The following is a 15298-nucleotide window of genomic DNA, read 5'->3' on the forward strand; positions in this document are numbered from 1 at the left end:
GGGCGCAAACGGCCGATTTTTGCGATTCGCACCGTTTGCGCTCGCAAAAATGCTTGATGAATCTATCTGCAAGTGCCTTATTACTATGTCGGTCTGACGTTGCGGAATCAGGACTGACCGACCTCCAGTTGGCGGTCCCGACCGCAGCATTACAATGCAACCACACATGGTGCAGTCACATGCTCCCATAAACTGGCCGTAACACAAGCTTCCATAGAGAAATGGGAGAGTCTGTTCATCCTTGCACCGTGTGGCAGGCATCTTGAGGTGCCTGCCACACAGTGCAGGGATCAACAGGGGGGATCCATAGGTGCCCCCTTGGCCCCAACAGGAATAGTTAGGGAGATGGGGGCCCTGCTAGGGGCCTCCAAAGTCGCTTTCCTACTGGCTTTCCATGTCGGAAACCCCAACATGGAAAGCCTGTCGGAAATCGACATTGTAATCCCGGCGGCGGAAACGCCTTCCATAGGGATTATGGTGGGGCCTCCGACTGGCTTCAAGCTCCTTGAGCCCGTCGCGATCCAGCTGGAATAAAAGGCCGGTTTCACTTTCAACCGCCTGCATCGTAATGTGGCGGTTGAAAGTAAAACCCAAGAAGTGACTCGGAAAGACTCTAACTTGTGGTCGGAGGCTTTCCGAGTTTCATCGTAATGAGAGCCTCTGTGTTTGAAACATATTTTTAGTATTGCCCATCTTTCTCTCAAACCGCCCTATTAGAGAGTAACTCACTATATAATCTGTAAAAAGCACGTGAATCTGGAAGAGGTTCGTACTGCATAATACAATGGATACTTCTGTGTAACAACAGTTTTGCAGTGTGGAACTCTTTTGGATTCACGTCCTACCTCCCTAGTAAAGGGACAATTAAAAAAAAACTAGTATTTTAAAACGGGGGAAAATAGAAGATAAAGATGGAGACCATGCTGAAGGGCATTGTGAGCTTACCCTCAATGGCATATGGCCAGCCTGAGCTTAATGCGAAAAAAGAAAAACCTTTGTAAATTGCAGAGTATCTGGATCCCACGACTAAATGGTGGAATAATGCAAAGCGTGAGATACTAGGCGAGTTTTTTGCTGCATGCTGGTATTACTGTTGTACATTAACAAAACTGCACAAAATGTTCTAGAATGGAGGGTTTACTGTGTACATGAAGAAGGTACTATCCGGGAATAACACAAGGAAGTGGGTAATGGGGCACTATTAGAAATGAACAAAAGATGAAGAGAGTTAATAACCAAAATGGGATTGCTGCAGTTGAGCTAAAGACTTGCATGCGAAGCACAGAAAGAGACTGTAAAGAGATACAGAACCAATTTATTAAAATGTGCATTTTTCAAATTTACTTCTGCTGTAAAGAATGATTTCGATCTGGAAATCCTTCTGACCTACTGGACCTTCGTAACAGCATGCAAAAGAAAGACGTGCATAATATATGGAAACTTGAGATGGTCATTTTATTATGTGGTCATTTTATATGCGTTTTAAAGAAAATGTTGTATGAGATAGGTGGGATGGTGCTGCCTTTAGAGACATTCTGCAAAGTAAAAGTGGAGTACCAGAGGAAGATGGTGGGAGTGACAGTGGGCATTGGCAAGCATGGGAACACCCTGAAGTGTACACTGCAGGAGGAGTTTGGGGACAGAAAGACAAGCTATGGACTGTACATACATTACTCACTTAGAACAAAATTCTCTCAAGAAAGGAGGAGCATACAACCAGTGGACTGAGTGTTCAGAGGACAGCCCATACTCTAGCGATTGGAAGAGGTGCTGCATGAAGGAGGGTGCATGTTTAAGTCCTGGGAAGAATATATGTGCAGTCTTTCTTTTCACTTCATCATTTTCCATAAGCCACCTCTTTATGTATTCTTACAGTATGTACTTGCTAACTGTGAATGATGTCCAGTATCTCCATGTATGCTTGCGGGTGCACACTGCATGTGGGCTGTAATTAATGCTAGCTCCTTAGGAAAAGAGGGTTCTCAAAAGGTCTGTGGCTCCGCGCCTAATGGGAAATGACTCAGTGAGCCATTTTGGCCGAACAGCACTTAAAGTTCGGAAGTTGGAAAGCATTCCATTCATTCATTCATTCTTAGCCCATTCTTTTATTATTGAAGCTGTACATCCATTAGCGTTGTCTGTCAGGGAGGGCAAGGCTATCCGGCATCTGTCAATCCAGAGCTCAACGCCAATGGACCGGAGCCGCTGCAAGCACTTAGATCTGATGCACTTCCATTGAAATGAGTTTGCAGGTGACATACTTTGCGTGAAACACACCATGTGGGTGGTCCCAGGGACCAAAAGGCTTGAGACTACTACAAATTGTAAGTTGTTATTGAGGTTTGTACCATTCAGAATAATTACACCCAAGGTAAGCTAATTTATTTTCTTTCCACAGCTCTCCATCTGGAAGAAGCTAGAGAAAGTGAAGGAAGATATTCGGAGACTGGAAGAGGAGAAAGTCAAAGTCGCAATGCAGGTCAAATCCCTTGTGGTGAGTACCAAAGAAACCGAGATGAAGACTTCTTGAGGGGGGCTAGTGGCTAGACCCAGAATTTTTATAAACTTGCAAAGATATCCTCACACTCATGCACATTTTGCAGTGCACAGGTCTGTTTTCCAAACCAGAAATATATTCACACTTTTTTGCTCTTTCTAATAAACATAGCCATCAGTTGCCTTCAATCCCAAATATATAAACCCCATCCTACACACTCTCAGACATACATATATTCTGACTTCTGCATACCTTCATTAACACAACTATACATACATAGCATGCCAAACATTCTTAATTCTGCAAATATACACTTGTGAACATGTTTAAGGTGATGAATATACACAGGGGCCGATTGCAATGTCGTGCAGAAACTTTCCTCCCAACTCTTGCTGGATTCGGTTCCAACCGACTCGTGATCGGTGGATCCACACAACTGATTACGATGCTTCTGAACACCATTTGGAAGGACTCCCATTGACTTCTATGGGAGCCTGTGTTCTGACCGACAACACAGACTCCTATGAGGAAAAGGGGTGTTTGCGGAAAACCTTGCACCTTGTCGAAGGCACTCCATGGTGCCTGTCACACAGTGCATTGTCTTACAGGGGGGCCCCTTGGGTACCCCCAAGGGCCCCAACCGGATTTCTCCGAATGAAGTGGGGCCTGCTAGGGGCCCCCAAAGTCAGTTTCCAACAGTCTTTTTGTGTTGGACAGTCCGTCTCAGAATGGCTGTCAGAATCCGACATCTTAATCAGTCAGTCGGAAATGCTGTCCATAGAGCTGTACGAATCAGCTCCGACCGACTTGGATTCTCCCAGTGCCGGTCGGAACCGATTCGGAATGACGGAACGGTTTCCCTTTTAACCGTGAGCATTGTAATTGGTCGGTCGAAATTGTTTCCGACCGAGTGGGACAGATGGGTTCCAACATGGTCTAAGGCAGGGGTCTCCAAACCGGTCCTGGAGGGCCGGATCCATGCCAGATTTTTAAAATTACTACATGTATCTCAATGGGGATATCCAAAAAATCTGGAATGGATCCGGCCCTCCAGGACCGGTTTGGAGACCTCTGGTCGGTTTGGTGACCCCTCATCGCCTCTGCCCTGAGTGGTTCGCTCCCCTGTCTCTCTGCCGAGACACGGTATCGTAGAAGCTGTGCTGCTTTGCATATAACTGTGCCATTGTTTTTCGCCTGCAATTTAATTTGTGTTTGCCTCGCTTGCCTGTAGCATTTCTGCATTGTAGTTTGCTTTTTGCGCGATATCCCCCGGCGCCCTGCTCTGCTCCCCCCTCCATTTTGTCCCTGTTGTTGTTGTTGTGCTTCCTGAGCCCGCCCCGCCTCCCAGCTGAGCCGCCCTCCCACTACCTATTTACGGCGCCCCCGGACCTCGTAGCGCTGTGACCCCTCATCGCCTCTGCCCTGAGTGGTTCGCTCCCCTGTCTCTCTGCCGAGACACGGTATCGTAGAAGCTGTGCTGCTTTGCATATAGCTGTGCCATTGTATTTCGCCTGCAATTTAATTTGTGTTTGCCTCGCTTGCCTGTAGCATTTCTGCATTGTAGTTTGCTTTTTGCGCGATATCCCCCGGCGCCCTGCTCTGCTCCCCCCTCCATTTTGTCCCTGTTGTTGTTGTTGTGCTTCCTGAGCCCGCCCCGCCTCCCAGCTGAGCCGCCCTCGCCCCTCCCCCTTCCATTTATGACAGTAGCTCCCGCGCGCAGCGTCCACGCGCAGCGACCGCGCCCCATTCGCGCCGAAGGTGCGCCAAAGGTAAGCCCGTCTACGCCCGTCCGCGCCTGGACCGCGCCCAGCGCCAGACCCCCTGCCCCTTGCGCTGCCCAGCCCTCCCGCATTACCTACGATGCCTCCACTCTCCTAGCCCTTAACCCCGGCCGTCCCCCCAACTGCGTCCAAGCCGCTCCTGGACACACCCATGGACCTTTCTCATGCTACTCCTGCAAATTCACCGGTACCGTCACCAACTCCACTACGATCACACCTCAGATTCCCGACACCAACCATCTACAATGCATCCTTCTCAAAACCCGATCGGTCCACAGGCACGCCATTGACCTATGGAATCTACTAGACACCATCTCTCCAGACGTCGCCTTCCTAACAGAAACATGGATGAACGCTTCCTCCGCCCCAGACATCACCATTGCCATCCCTGAAGAATATAAGATCACACGCAAGGACCGTACCGGCCACACAGGAGGAGGAATCGCTATCGTCCATAAAAAATCAATCCACATCTCAACCAGCTCTGACGTCAATCTCGCAAACTCTGAACACCTCCACTTCCAGATCCACATCGACCCCAAGACCACACTCAGAGGCACCCTCCTCTACAGACCACCAGGACCCCGCGCAAAATTCAGTGAAGACATCATGGACTTCATCACTCCACACGCGCTCCCCTCCAAAGATTACATCCTTCTGGGAGACCTCAACTTTCACCTTGAAAAGAACAACGACCGCAACACCACCACCCTCTTGGACAACCTCGCCAACCTCGGACTTAAACAACTGGTCACTTCCCCCCACCCACATCGCAGGTCACACACTCGACCCTATCTTCACCTCCAGCAATCACGTCTCCTTCAGCCACACTACGGATCTCCTCTGGACTGACCACAGCTGCGTTCACTTCACCTACAACAAGCCGAAACCCATCAACCACCCCCAACCAACTCTGCAAAGAAACTGGAACAAAATCACCATCGACCAGATCTCCTCATCGCTCCTTCTAAACACCCCAGCCCACTCTTCTAACCCAGACCAAGCCGCCACCAACTTCACCCTATGGTTATCCAACAGCGCCGACATCCTAGCACCATTGAAAAAACGTCAAAGCAAACCTGGCAGCAAGAAGGCCTCATGGTTAAACGATGATCTTAAGAAGTCCAAGAAACTCTGCCGCTCCCTTGAAAAGGCCTGGAAAAAAGACCCAACCACTAGCACCAAGGACGCCTTCAAAAACGCCACCCGCACACACCACCAACTAATCCGAAAGGCCAAGAAAACAGCATTCAAGGACCGACTAGACAACAACGCCCACAACAGCAAGGAACTTTTCAACATCGTCAAGGAATTTACCAATCCCTCGGCCAACTCCAACGACATCACCCCCTCTCAAGCCCTCTGCGACTCCCTGGCTTTATTCTTCCACAACAAAATTGCAGACATCCACAACAGCTTCGACAACCAACCCGGAGACCAACCCACCCAACCATATGCTGAACATTCTCCCCCCTTGAACACCCTTTACGACTGGAACCCAATCTCCACTGAGGACACCATCCGCCTGATGAACTCCATCCACTCAGGATCCCCCACAGACCCATGTCCTCACCACATCTTCAACAAAGCAGACTCCGTCATAGCACCGCACCTCCGAGACGTCAACAACTGCTCCTTCAACTCCGCCACCTTCCCGGAAAGCTGGAAACACGCTGAACTCACCGCCCTTCTGAAAAAACCCACAGCGGACCCCACCGAACTCAAAAATTACCGCCCCATCTCGCTCCTTCCTTTCCCGGCCAAAGTCATCGAGAAAGCTGTCAACAACCAGCTCGCCGCCTTCCTCGAAGCCAACAAATCCCTCGACTCCTCACAGTCTGGCTTCCGAGCAAAACACAGCACTGAGACCGCCCTCATCGCAGCAACTGACGACATTCGAACTCTACTGGACAATGGAGACACAGTCGCCCTCATCCTCCTCGACCTCTCCGCAGCCTTCGACACAGTCTGTCATAGCACCCTATTACAGCGCCTCAGAAACATCGGAATCCAAGGAAAAGCACTGGATTGGATCACCTCGTTCCTCACCGGAAGAACCCAGAGAGTCCGCCTTCCACCATTCAAGTCCGAGGCCACTGAAGTCATCTGTGGCGTACCACAAGGATCCTCACTCAGTCCCACCCTCTTCAACGTATACATGAGCCCCCTCGCGGCCATCGCCCGCCAACTCAACCTCAACATCATCTCTTATGCGGATGACACTCAACTGATCCTTTCTCTCACCAATGCCCCCAGCACCGCCAAAACCAACCTACACGAAGGAATGAAAGAAGTTGCCGAATGGATGAAACATAGTCGTCTGAAACTGAACTCAGATAAAACAGAAGTCCTCATCTTAGGTACATCCCCCTCTGCATGGGACGACTCTTGGTGGCCGGAAGCCCTTGGAAAAGCACCCATCCCGACACACCACGCACGGAACCTAGGCGTTATCCTGGATTCTTCACTTTCAATGAACAGACAAGTCAGCGCCGTCTCCTCATCCTGCTTCAACATTCTCCGCATGCTCAAAAAAACATTTCGATGGATCCCCACCGAAACAAGAAAAACAGTCACCCATGCTCTGGTCACGAGCCGACTGGACTACGGAAACACCCTCTACGCAGGTACTACCGCTAAACTCCAGAAAAAACTCCAACGAATCCAAAACGCCTCAGCCAGGATCATATTAGACATCCCGCGTAACGAACACATCTCTGGTCACCTGAAAAACCTCCACTGGCTACCCGTCAATAAGAGGATCACTTTCCGACTTCTAACCCACGCACACAAATCACTCTACGATATCGGACCAGAATGCCTCAACTCACGACTGTCCTTCTACACCCCCTCCCGCCAACTACGCTCTTCCAGCCAAGCCCTCGCCACTGTACCTCGCATCAACAAGACCACCATGGGAGGTAGATCATTCTCATACCTGGCAGCTAAAACATGGAACTCACTCCCCACTTACCTTCGCCTTACCCAGAACCACCTAACATTCAGAAAGCAACTTAAAACGTGGTTATTTGACAAGTAATCCTCCTTCCCTCCCTAAGCGCCTTGAGACCCTCTGGGTATGTAGTGCGCTATATAAATTTGTTGACTTGACTTGACTTGACTTGGTCTAAGGGAATCTGACTGTCGGTAGGAGGCTTTCCGCACAACATCGTAATTGGTCCCACAGTCTTTTGCCTACCTTTCCACCGATGTACGCATACTCCTGAGCGTCTTAAAACATCTCAAAATGCTATTACATACATTTGAACCCTTATCTACAAGCATACAAGGTGCACACATTCCAATCCACATTTTACCCCAGTATTGGCGCTTCTATACATTGGCAAGTTTATTGGAATAATGTTTTAGTGTTAGTAGTCATGCGACTGAAACATTCTTAACAATATAAAATGGTTATGGATATTATTGTGAGTTTTAAGTCAAAATATTTGTCAAGAATGAAAAATGGTGCTTTCGAAATGTGATCGCCTAATTTCACAATGAAAAATAAAATAGAAAACAAAAAAAAAATGGAAATCAAAAACACTAAAAATACAGAATAAAAGTATTTAAACAAAATACCCACCAATTCCTCTCTTTGCAGGCCCTACCCTTTCAAAACATCCTCATGGCTGTTTTTCTAGCATTCTTTAAATGGGTGGGGCGATTTCTCCAATTTACATTAATTGCTCTTCTTTGCCAATGCTTATTGCAGAAACAAACTTTATCAGTTACATTTCTGCATATACCTTTTGAAAACCAAAGTAAGAGATTGGACTGAATTCCTCTTTGAAAAATCCATGAGGGATTCCTGCCTTAATCTTAGGGGCTCATTAGGATAGCGGATTTTCCGCATCCTCTGGGCCGGTGGAAGCCACCGCCTGCCCAGAGGATGCGGAAAATCCGCTGCGGACCCACCAAAGACCCACCGCCACATTAGGATGGATGGTGAGTCCTGGTTTCAGTCTGCTGCTTTTCCGCCGCGGTTGGCTTACAACCACGGCAGAAAAGCTCTAATATGGTGGCGGTGTCTCTCAGACACCGCCAGCCATATTAGGATGGGTTTTAAAAAATGCTTTTCCACAGCGGGTTTTCCGCTGTGGAACAGCATGTGGAACTTCACTGCAGGGGCCCGTTGCGGGCCCCCTGGGTGAAGGGGGGTGGGGGGTGCACATGGGAGGTACCTATGGTACCCCCCTGCATTTGTATGCAGAAATCGGCAAGCACCGCACGGTGCCTGCCGCTTTCTGCATGCAAATGCAATGTATGCATTTTTACCATTGCGGCGGGTGCAGCTTGAAGCCGCACCCGCCGCAATGGTAAAAATAGAGGATGTGACCGCCAGGGTGGCGGTCACATCCTAATTTCACAGGAGGGAACTCCGCAGGCCATGCGGAGGTTCCCTCCTACTCTGGGGTCACGGACGGACGTAAGTCCGTCCGCGATCCTAATGGGCCCCTATGTTATGCACTTCAAAGGATGCTCCTCTAGCCAAGTATTTTTAGTTGCGTAAATATTCACCTGTTATGTAAAGTGTAAAAATAGTTTCACGAATTAGAAACTTGGAATTCACAATAGCTGTTAATATTTACTGTGATTTCGAAACCGAGACCCCAGGGTGTTCCAGGCAGATTCCTGGTCAGTTCATGAGAGGGAGTGCATCACTTAAGACTGTTCTGCACCAGTTTACGTCTCTTTCCTGAGGTCCACTCTGCCCCTCATGTTTTCCCCCTGATTAGAGACTCATGACCTAGACTATATATTGGAACCACCTGGTAGGTGCTCACTCGCTGACTTTTGACTCAGGAATTGATCACCCAATAGGAGACTTAACTTGCTGGATTGCCCGTTTCCAGTTAAGCGAGCTTATTGGTGAACTCTCATTTGGCAAGTCAGTGCACCACACTTCCTTGCTGAAATGTCTAGAAGCGGTGACCCTGATCTTTAGTCCTCATCTGACCAGTAGTTTTAGCCTACTTTGTCCTTATGCCTTCCATTAAATCGTCAAGAAATATGTTGTTTCCAGAGACAATAGCTTGTAGCTGACAAAAAGTCTGCCCACATCCAGACAAAATGCCTGAAGTCATATTTAATACCATCACAAGAGAAATGCTGCCTTTGACACCAAGATGGGCACTTTTGACTCTGCTATGTCTGAGATCTCCTCAGAAGTCAAGTCCATGATAGTAGACTTTGCATCACTGCACAGGTGCTTAGACCCCACGGACAGAAGACTGGATGGAATGGTAAAGCAACTGAATTCCTACCCGGACTGGCAGGCAAACCTTTTGACTTCTTAGGCTTAAGATCACAGATTTGGGGGACCAGTCTAGGAGGGACAACATCCAACTGTAAGGCATTCAATAAAGAGGTTGAGAAGGGGAATGCAATTGTATTCTTCAGAGACTTTTTCCCATACCTTCTGGATCTACAATTCACATTGCCTCTCTAATTTTAGCGAGCACACAAACTCTGATCTTTTGACTGTGGCAAATCGAACATCTTGAGGACTTTTGATGCCTGCCTTTTGCTTCACAGGCAGATTTGTGCTATTCTACAAATGGTCAAGAAGCACAAAGATCCCCTCTCATAGGACAGACATACAGTCTACGTTCTTGTGGACTACTCCCACGTAACAGCCGTGACATCAAAAAAGTTCTTAGCACTATAACCCTTACAATGAAAAGAGGACATTGGCCCATACAACAACCCCCACACCCGCAGGCCATGGCCAACACCACGTCCCTCAGACCGGCATGGTCTCAACATGGTGGCATATTCTCCAGTGCAGGACAGTGCCAAGTCCTGATCCTAAAGAATCATGGTTCAGGAAGAAAGGTGGAAGTTTAGTCTGTTTTTTTTCAATTATTGGGGTTGAATGTTTTACCCACTCAATATACCTCTTGGTCTGGTGGCTATATAGATTTTATATATTTTAATATTTTATGTATACTGTACAGCAGAGGTCTTCAAACTTTTTTGCTCTGAGCCCCCCCCCCCCCCCCCCCCCCCCCCCCCAATAAAACATTTTGACGCCAGGCCCCCCTCCAAACCTTTATGACAAGGATTGGGGGAGGGGCAAGGTTGAGCACAGGGGGCCAAGCTTATGAGATCATCTCTTGGAGATGTTTTCTATGCCATATATTCCACAATAACTGTACGACTTACAAAATAGCAAATTCATTAAGCAAAAACATGAATTAACAAAGAAAAGCTCTGCTTTCCATAATTTGGTGTCTGTGATCCTATCACACTCCTCAGATCAATGCAACTGCACCTGCTGTAGTAATGATAACCATGGCCCTGAGCAGCAAGAAATATACTCCAATTACATTACCCAAGGTGAGATTTTGTAAGACTTGGAGAAATTAAGTGATTCACCAATAATCACAGGATGTTTAGCAAAAGCTGGGACTTGAACCTAGTTCCCCTGTTCCAAATTGAGCATCTCCCATAATAAGGCAACATTTTCTCCCCCAGAAAAACATGAGCTCTCATGTGTTGCCCCCGTTTTTGCAGCAAAGGTGACTGTGGTCCTAATGCTAGCAAGGTAAATTAGCTCATATACCCTTTTTATTCTTAAAAAGATATATCTGTAATACAGTGGGCCTCTTAGACCAGTGGACCCTGGTGCTGCTGCACCTACTTCACCAGTGATCAGTACTGCCTCGCCAAGTGGGATGTCTCCTCTGCCCTTCATTAAATACATGAGCTCTCATTTTGTCCCATCCTAGTCACTGTCTTCTCTCTGATGCCCCCAGAAAGGTGTCTCCTCTGCTAAAATTTTCCCACCCTAAGATCATTACTCAGAGGCCCAAAGCAACTCTGCCAAAACAAGTGGCCACAGGACCCTACTGTAATAATAATCTAATAGTACAAATAGTAAAACAGACTTTGGGTTTAGCTGGCCCTTTCTACCACTAGGACTTGATGCCACAGCACCTGCTGTACTAATCATATCTACAAATCTGATTATATAAAAATGTGTCATATTGTGTGTGTGTATATATATCATAGTCCAAAATAACATAGATTAGAAATACTGTGCACATCGTGCAATTACTGACATGATACTCGTTATCCTGACAGTTATGGTATCAAAAAATACCTGCATCATACATCAGGGCATGGAAAATGCATTAGCTTGATTATAATGAGAACACCGAAATCCCCATATCACTATTAGATCACACGATCTCAACATAAACACAGAGTAAGCCGCGTACGGGTGCTCCTATTAGTTATATGGCCATTGAGTATCCCCCACGAAGGGCACGGAGGCAGCAGCGCTTTAAATATTGGTAATATGAGGAATTTAGTAGTTCGCCATGAGGATTGCTTTGGCAATGGAATTTGGTGCTGTTTCATCGTGGCCTCCAAGAGACTGTGAACTCGTTAATTTCTCCCGCTCTGCGAGGAGCATAGTGCAAAAAAAAAAACACTGTGACTCTTCCAGCTGTAGGCAGCGTGGAGATACAGGGACTCTACAAAGGGGTGAAAAACAAGGAAGCCTCATTAACAAGCAAATGGTCTTTTAAAGACCCGTGAAGTACTGGGGTGGGGCTGTGTGTGTGTCACAGGACGGGGGTGGGGGGGCTGAAGCCCTTTGAGCTCACATACCAGTATCGTTCGTGCGGGAGTGCACTGTTTTCAAGAACTCGTCCCGATCGGCCCACACACTTCGACATAGAGCACTTTGTTAGCAAGGCAACTTCGTTTAAGCTGCCTTGCAGCTGGCGGCAATGTCACACACAGAGGGATGGTGCCTCTGATTGGCACTCTACTGTAGGACTGTTGCACATTGTGCCTCCCCTGCCAGGGGGCCGCACTGAAGGACACAAACTGCCACTCTTTTATCATGGGGGAGGAGACTCTGTTGTTGTAACTTGAAACCAGGTTCTCCCCAGCAAAGCGCTAGACACACTGTGTGACAAATAGCAAATAGTTGAAGACGCTATTGCGCCCCATGGGAATGCAGCCACGGACCCCCAGGGGTGCGCGCCCCACAGTTTGAATACCACTGCTGTACAGACTTAACGTGCCACTTTCTCATGTTTATATTAAGTATGAGCAGGATTTGCGTATTTTTGGCAATTTCACGGTCCGCAAAAAGCGCAAATTTGCCCAAAAATCCGCAATTCGCTAGTTGGTGAATTTGTTTTTGCTTGGTCGCGCTTCAAAAATAAATCTCGCGCGCGTGGCATTGACTTACGGTGATTCTGAGTTCGCCGAGTTGTTTTCCTCCCGGTTTGCGTGCGCCATTTTGGATCTGGCTGCGTGATCGCGCGAGACTTTTCGACCGTGAGTATGTCATGGAGTCCCGCCATCTTGCACTGCGAGACTTTGATAAAGCGAATACGTCATACGGGGCCCGCGATCATGCATCACAAGAGTAAACAATTGCGAATACGTAGATGCGACGCGCAGCTGACATCCGGCCATTTTTGGGGGGGGTGGGGTGGGAGGAAGGAAGTGCCCCAGAGTCTCCTACTTCCTGTTCCTGTCCAGCAGGCTCCTCCCAGTGCTTTGTCCATGTCCTGGTCACTTTTCATTTGGATCTGGAGATTACTCTTTGTGGCTGCTACTGGATATTTGTATTTGAGGACTTTTTGTTTAGATCACTTTTGGATTTGAGATTTTACAAGTAAGTTGGTGTTGTTTGTTTGGAGCATTGCAGTTGTTGCAACTACAATTTATATATTGTGGGTAGCCACAGTATACAGTAGGTCCAGGGTTAGTCATGGGTGCATGATACAACTGTTTCTGTGAGTTTTGTTGAATTTAAATGTCATTTACGGCATGGATGGCATGGAATTGAATAGCTCACTGTTATATGTGGAAGTTTTTTTTTATTTTGGGGTGCGTGTTAAAGCCACACTAGCCAGTAGACCCAGGGGTAGTCAGTGGTGCATGGACCAAGTCTTTCTGTGGGGTCTCTTGAATTTAAACATCATTTAGGGCATGGATGACATTGGATTGGGGGATTTTTGTGTGTATTTCGATTTTTTGGGTGTTGTTAGGGCCCGGTCCAGGGCCTGGCCATGTGGGTGGGGGCCATTTTGATGCCTGGTCCAGGGTCTGGCCATGTGGGTGGGGGTCTAGGGGCCATTTTGAAGCCAGGCAGTGTGCTTTGTGCCATAGGCCTGCACCCAGTCTGCCTTGCTTTCATCCATTATGCCCAGGGATACTCAGTGGTGCATGGACCAAGTCTTTCTGTGGGGTCTCTTGAATTTAAACATCATTTAGGGCATTAATTGGGGTGATTTTTGTGTGTATTTCGATTTTTGGGTGTTGTTGGGGCCTGGTCCAGGGCCTGGCCGTGTGGGTGGGGGCCATTTTGAGGCCTGGTCCAGGGCCTGGCCATGTGGGTGTGGGTCTAGGGGGCATTTTGAAGCCAGGCAGAGTGCTTTGTGCCATAGGCTTGCACCCAGTCTGCCTTTCTTTCATCCATTATGCCCAGGGGTACTCAGTGGTGCATGGATCAAGTCTTTCTGTGGGCTCTCTTGAATTTATACATCATTTAGGGCATGGATGGCATTGGATTGGGGTGATTTTTGTGTGTATTTCGATTTTTTGGGTGTTGTTGGGGCCTGGTCCAGGGCTTGGCCACGTGGGTGGGGTTCATTTTGAGGCCTGGTCCAGGGCCTGGCCATGTGGGTGTGGGTCTAGGGGCCATTTTGAAGCCAGGTAGTGTGCTTAGTGCCATAGGCCTGCACCCAGTCTGCCTTGCTTTCATCCATTATGCCCAGGGGTACTCAGCGGTGTATGGACAAAGTCTTTCTGTGGGGTCTCTTGAATTTAAACATCATTTTTGGGTGTTGTTGGGGCCTGGTCCAGAGCCTGGCCATGTGGGTGGGGCATATTGAGGCCAGGCAGTTTTTGCCATAGGCCGGCAATCTTGTGGTTGCGGGCCAGTAGGCCTAGGGTTATATGATGAATGGGTGCATGAAACAACTCTCTCTGTGTGGTCTCTCTTCTATTAATTTAAACATCCATTTTTGATTAGAATTGCAATTCTTAGTTTGGGTTTTTCCTTTTTTTGGTGTGTTGTGATAATAATAATAATAATAAACCCCTAGATGCAATAGTATTAATTGAAGCACAACATTATGCAAATTTTATTTAACAGATGTTCAACCAGGAATCCTCCTCATCATCATCACTTGTAGTGCTAGGAAGAAATCAGCTGCGGTGTGTACACAATGTCACGTGACGTCCCGTGTGGCCACAGACAACTCTGCAACTCGTGCAACTGCGTCCTGCTGTTCTGACATCTGAAGAAGATGGGCCCAAAGAAAGGTGGCCGTAGCTCCTCTACCAAGAAAGTTGCCATTGCCACTGCCAGTAAGAAGGAGCTGAAGAAGCAAGTGGCGCCACTTACCAAGGAGACTGGTGTGCCGACCGACACTTTTCTGGGGAAAAAAAAATACGCCTGCAGCAGCGGTGTTCCCCGGGGACCAAGCTGGGAACAGCACCTCCGCTTCATTGGTGTCAGTGCCACCACGCCAAGTTAGGCCCAAGCTCATGAGTGCCGCAGAGGCAGCCACTTCACCATCGACCAGTGATGTTGGCGTTGACTCATCGCAAAGTAGCATCCAATCAACGCAGGGTGTAACTCATCTGACGAGTGTTCAACCCCAACCGCAATGACAACCACAGGTGCAACAAGGAGAGGCACAACTGCCCACAATGCTTGGTCCTCCAGAAGTAGCGGCACATGAGGAAATCGAGATTCATGCAGAGGTATCAGCCGAGCAAGCCACTCCTGATGATCCATTGTCTTCCAGATCCCCAGCAAGGAAAAGGAGGGCTACTAGTACAACTTCTTCTTCAAGCCCCCTTCCTTCTGATGATCTAGATCTTGATTGGCACCCACTAATTCAGTCTGAGAGGGAAACACGCCATGAGCCGACAAAGCTAGGTAAAAAGAAGGTTCCCGCAAGGCTTTCAGTTATGGGTGATGACGAAGAAAAAGTAGAAGTGGTATATTCTTCTGCTGATGAAGAGTCTGACGATGACG

The 15298-nt window shown here is 48.0% G+C and overlaps 1 protein-coding gene across 1 annotated transcript in view; it reads left to right on the forward strand.

Annotated features, from left to right (window-relative positions):
- The window catches only part of SARS2 (seryl-tRNA synthetase 2, mitochondrial), a 278053-nt gene that overhangs the window by 17964 nt on the left and 244791 nt on the right, over positions 1-15298 (forward strand). Inside the window, exon 2 of the mRNA XM_086938739.1 lies at positions 2399-2494. Within this exon, the coding sequence (XP_086794865.1) occupies positions 2399-2494 (96 nt within the window). The remainder of the gene's footprint in view (positions 1-2398; positions 2495-15298) is intronic.

Source organism: Lissotriton vulgaris, chromosome 9, assembly GCF_964263255.1.
Source record: "Lissotriton vulgaris chromosome 9, aLisVul1.2, whole genome shotgun sequence".
NCBI lineage: Eukaryota > Metazoa > Chordata > Amphibia > Caudata > Salamandridae > Lissotriton > Lissotriton vulgaris.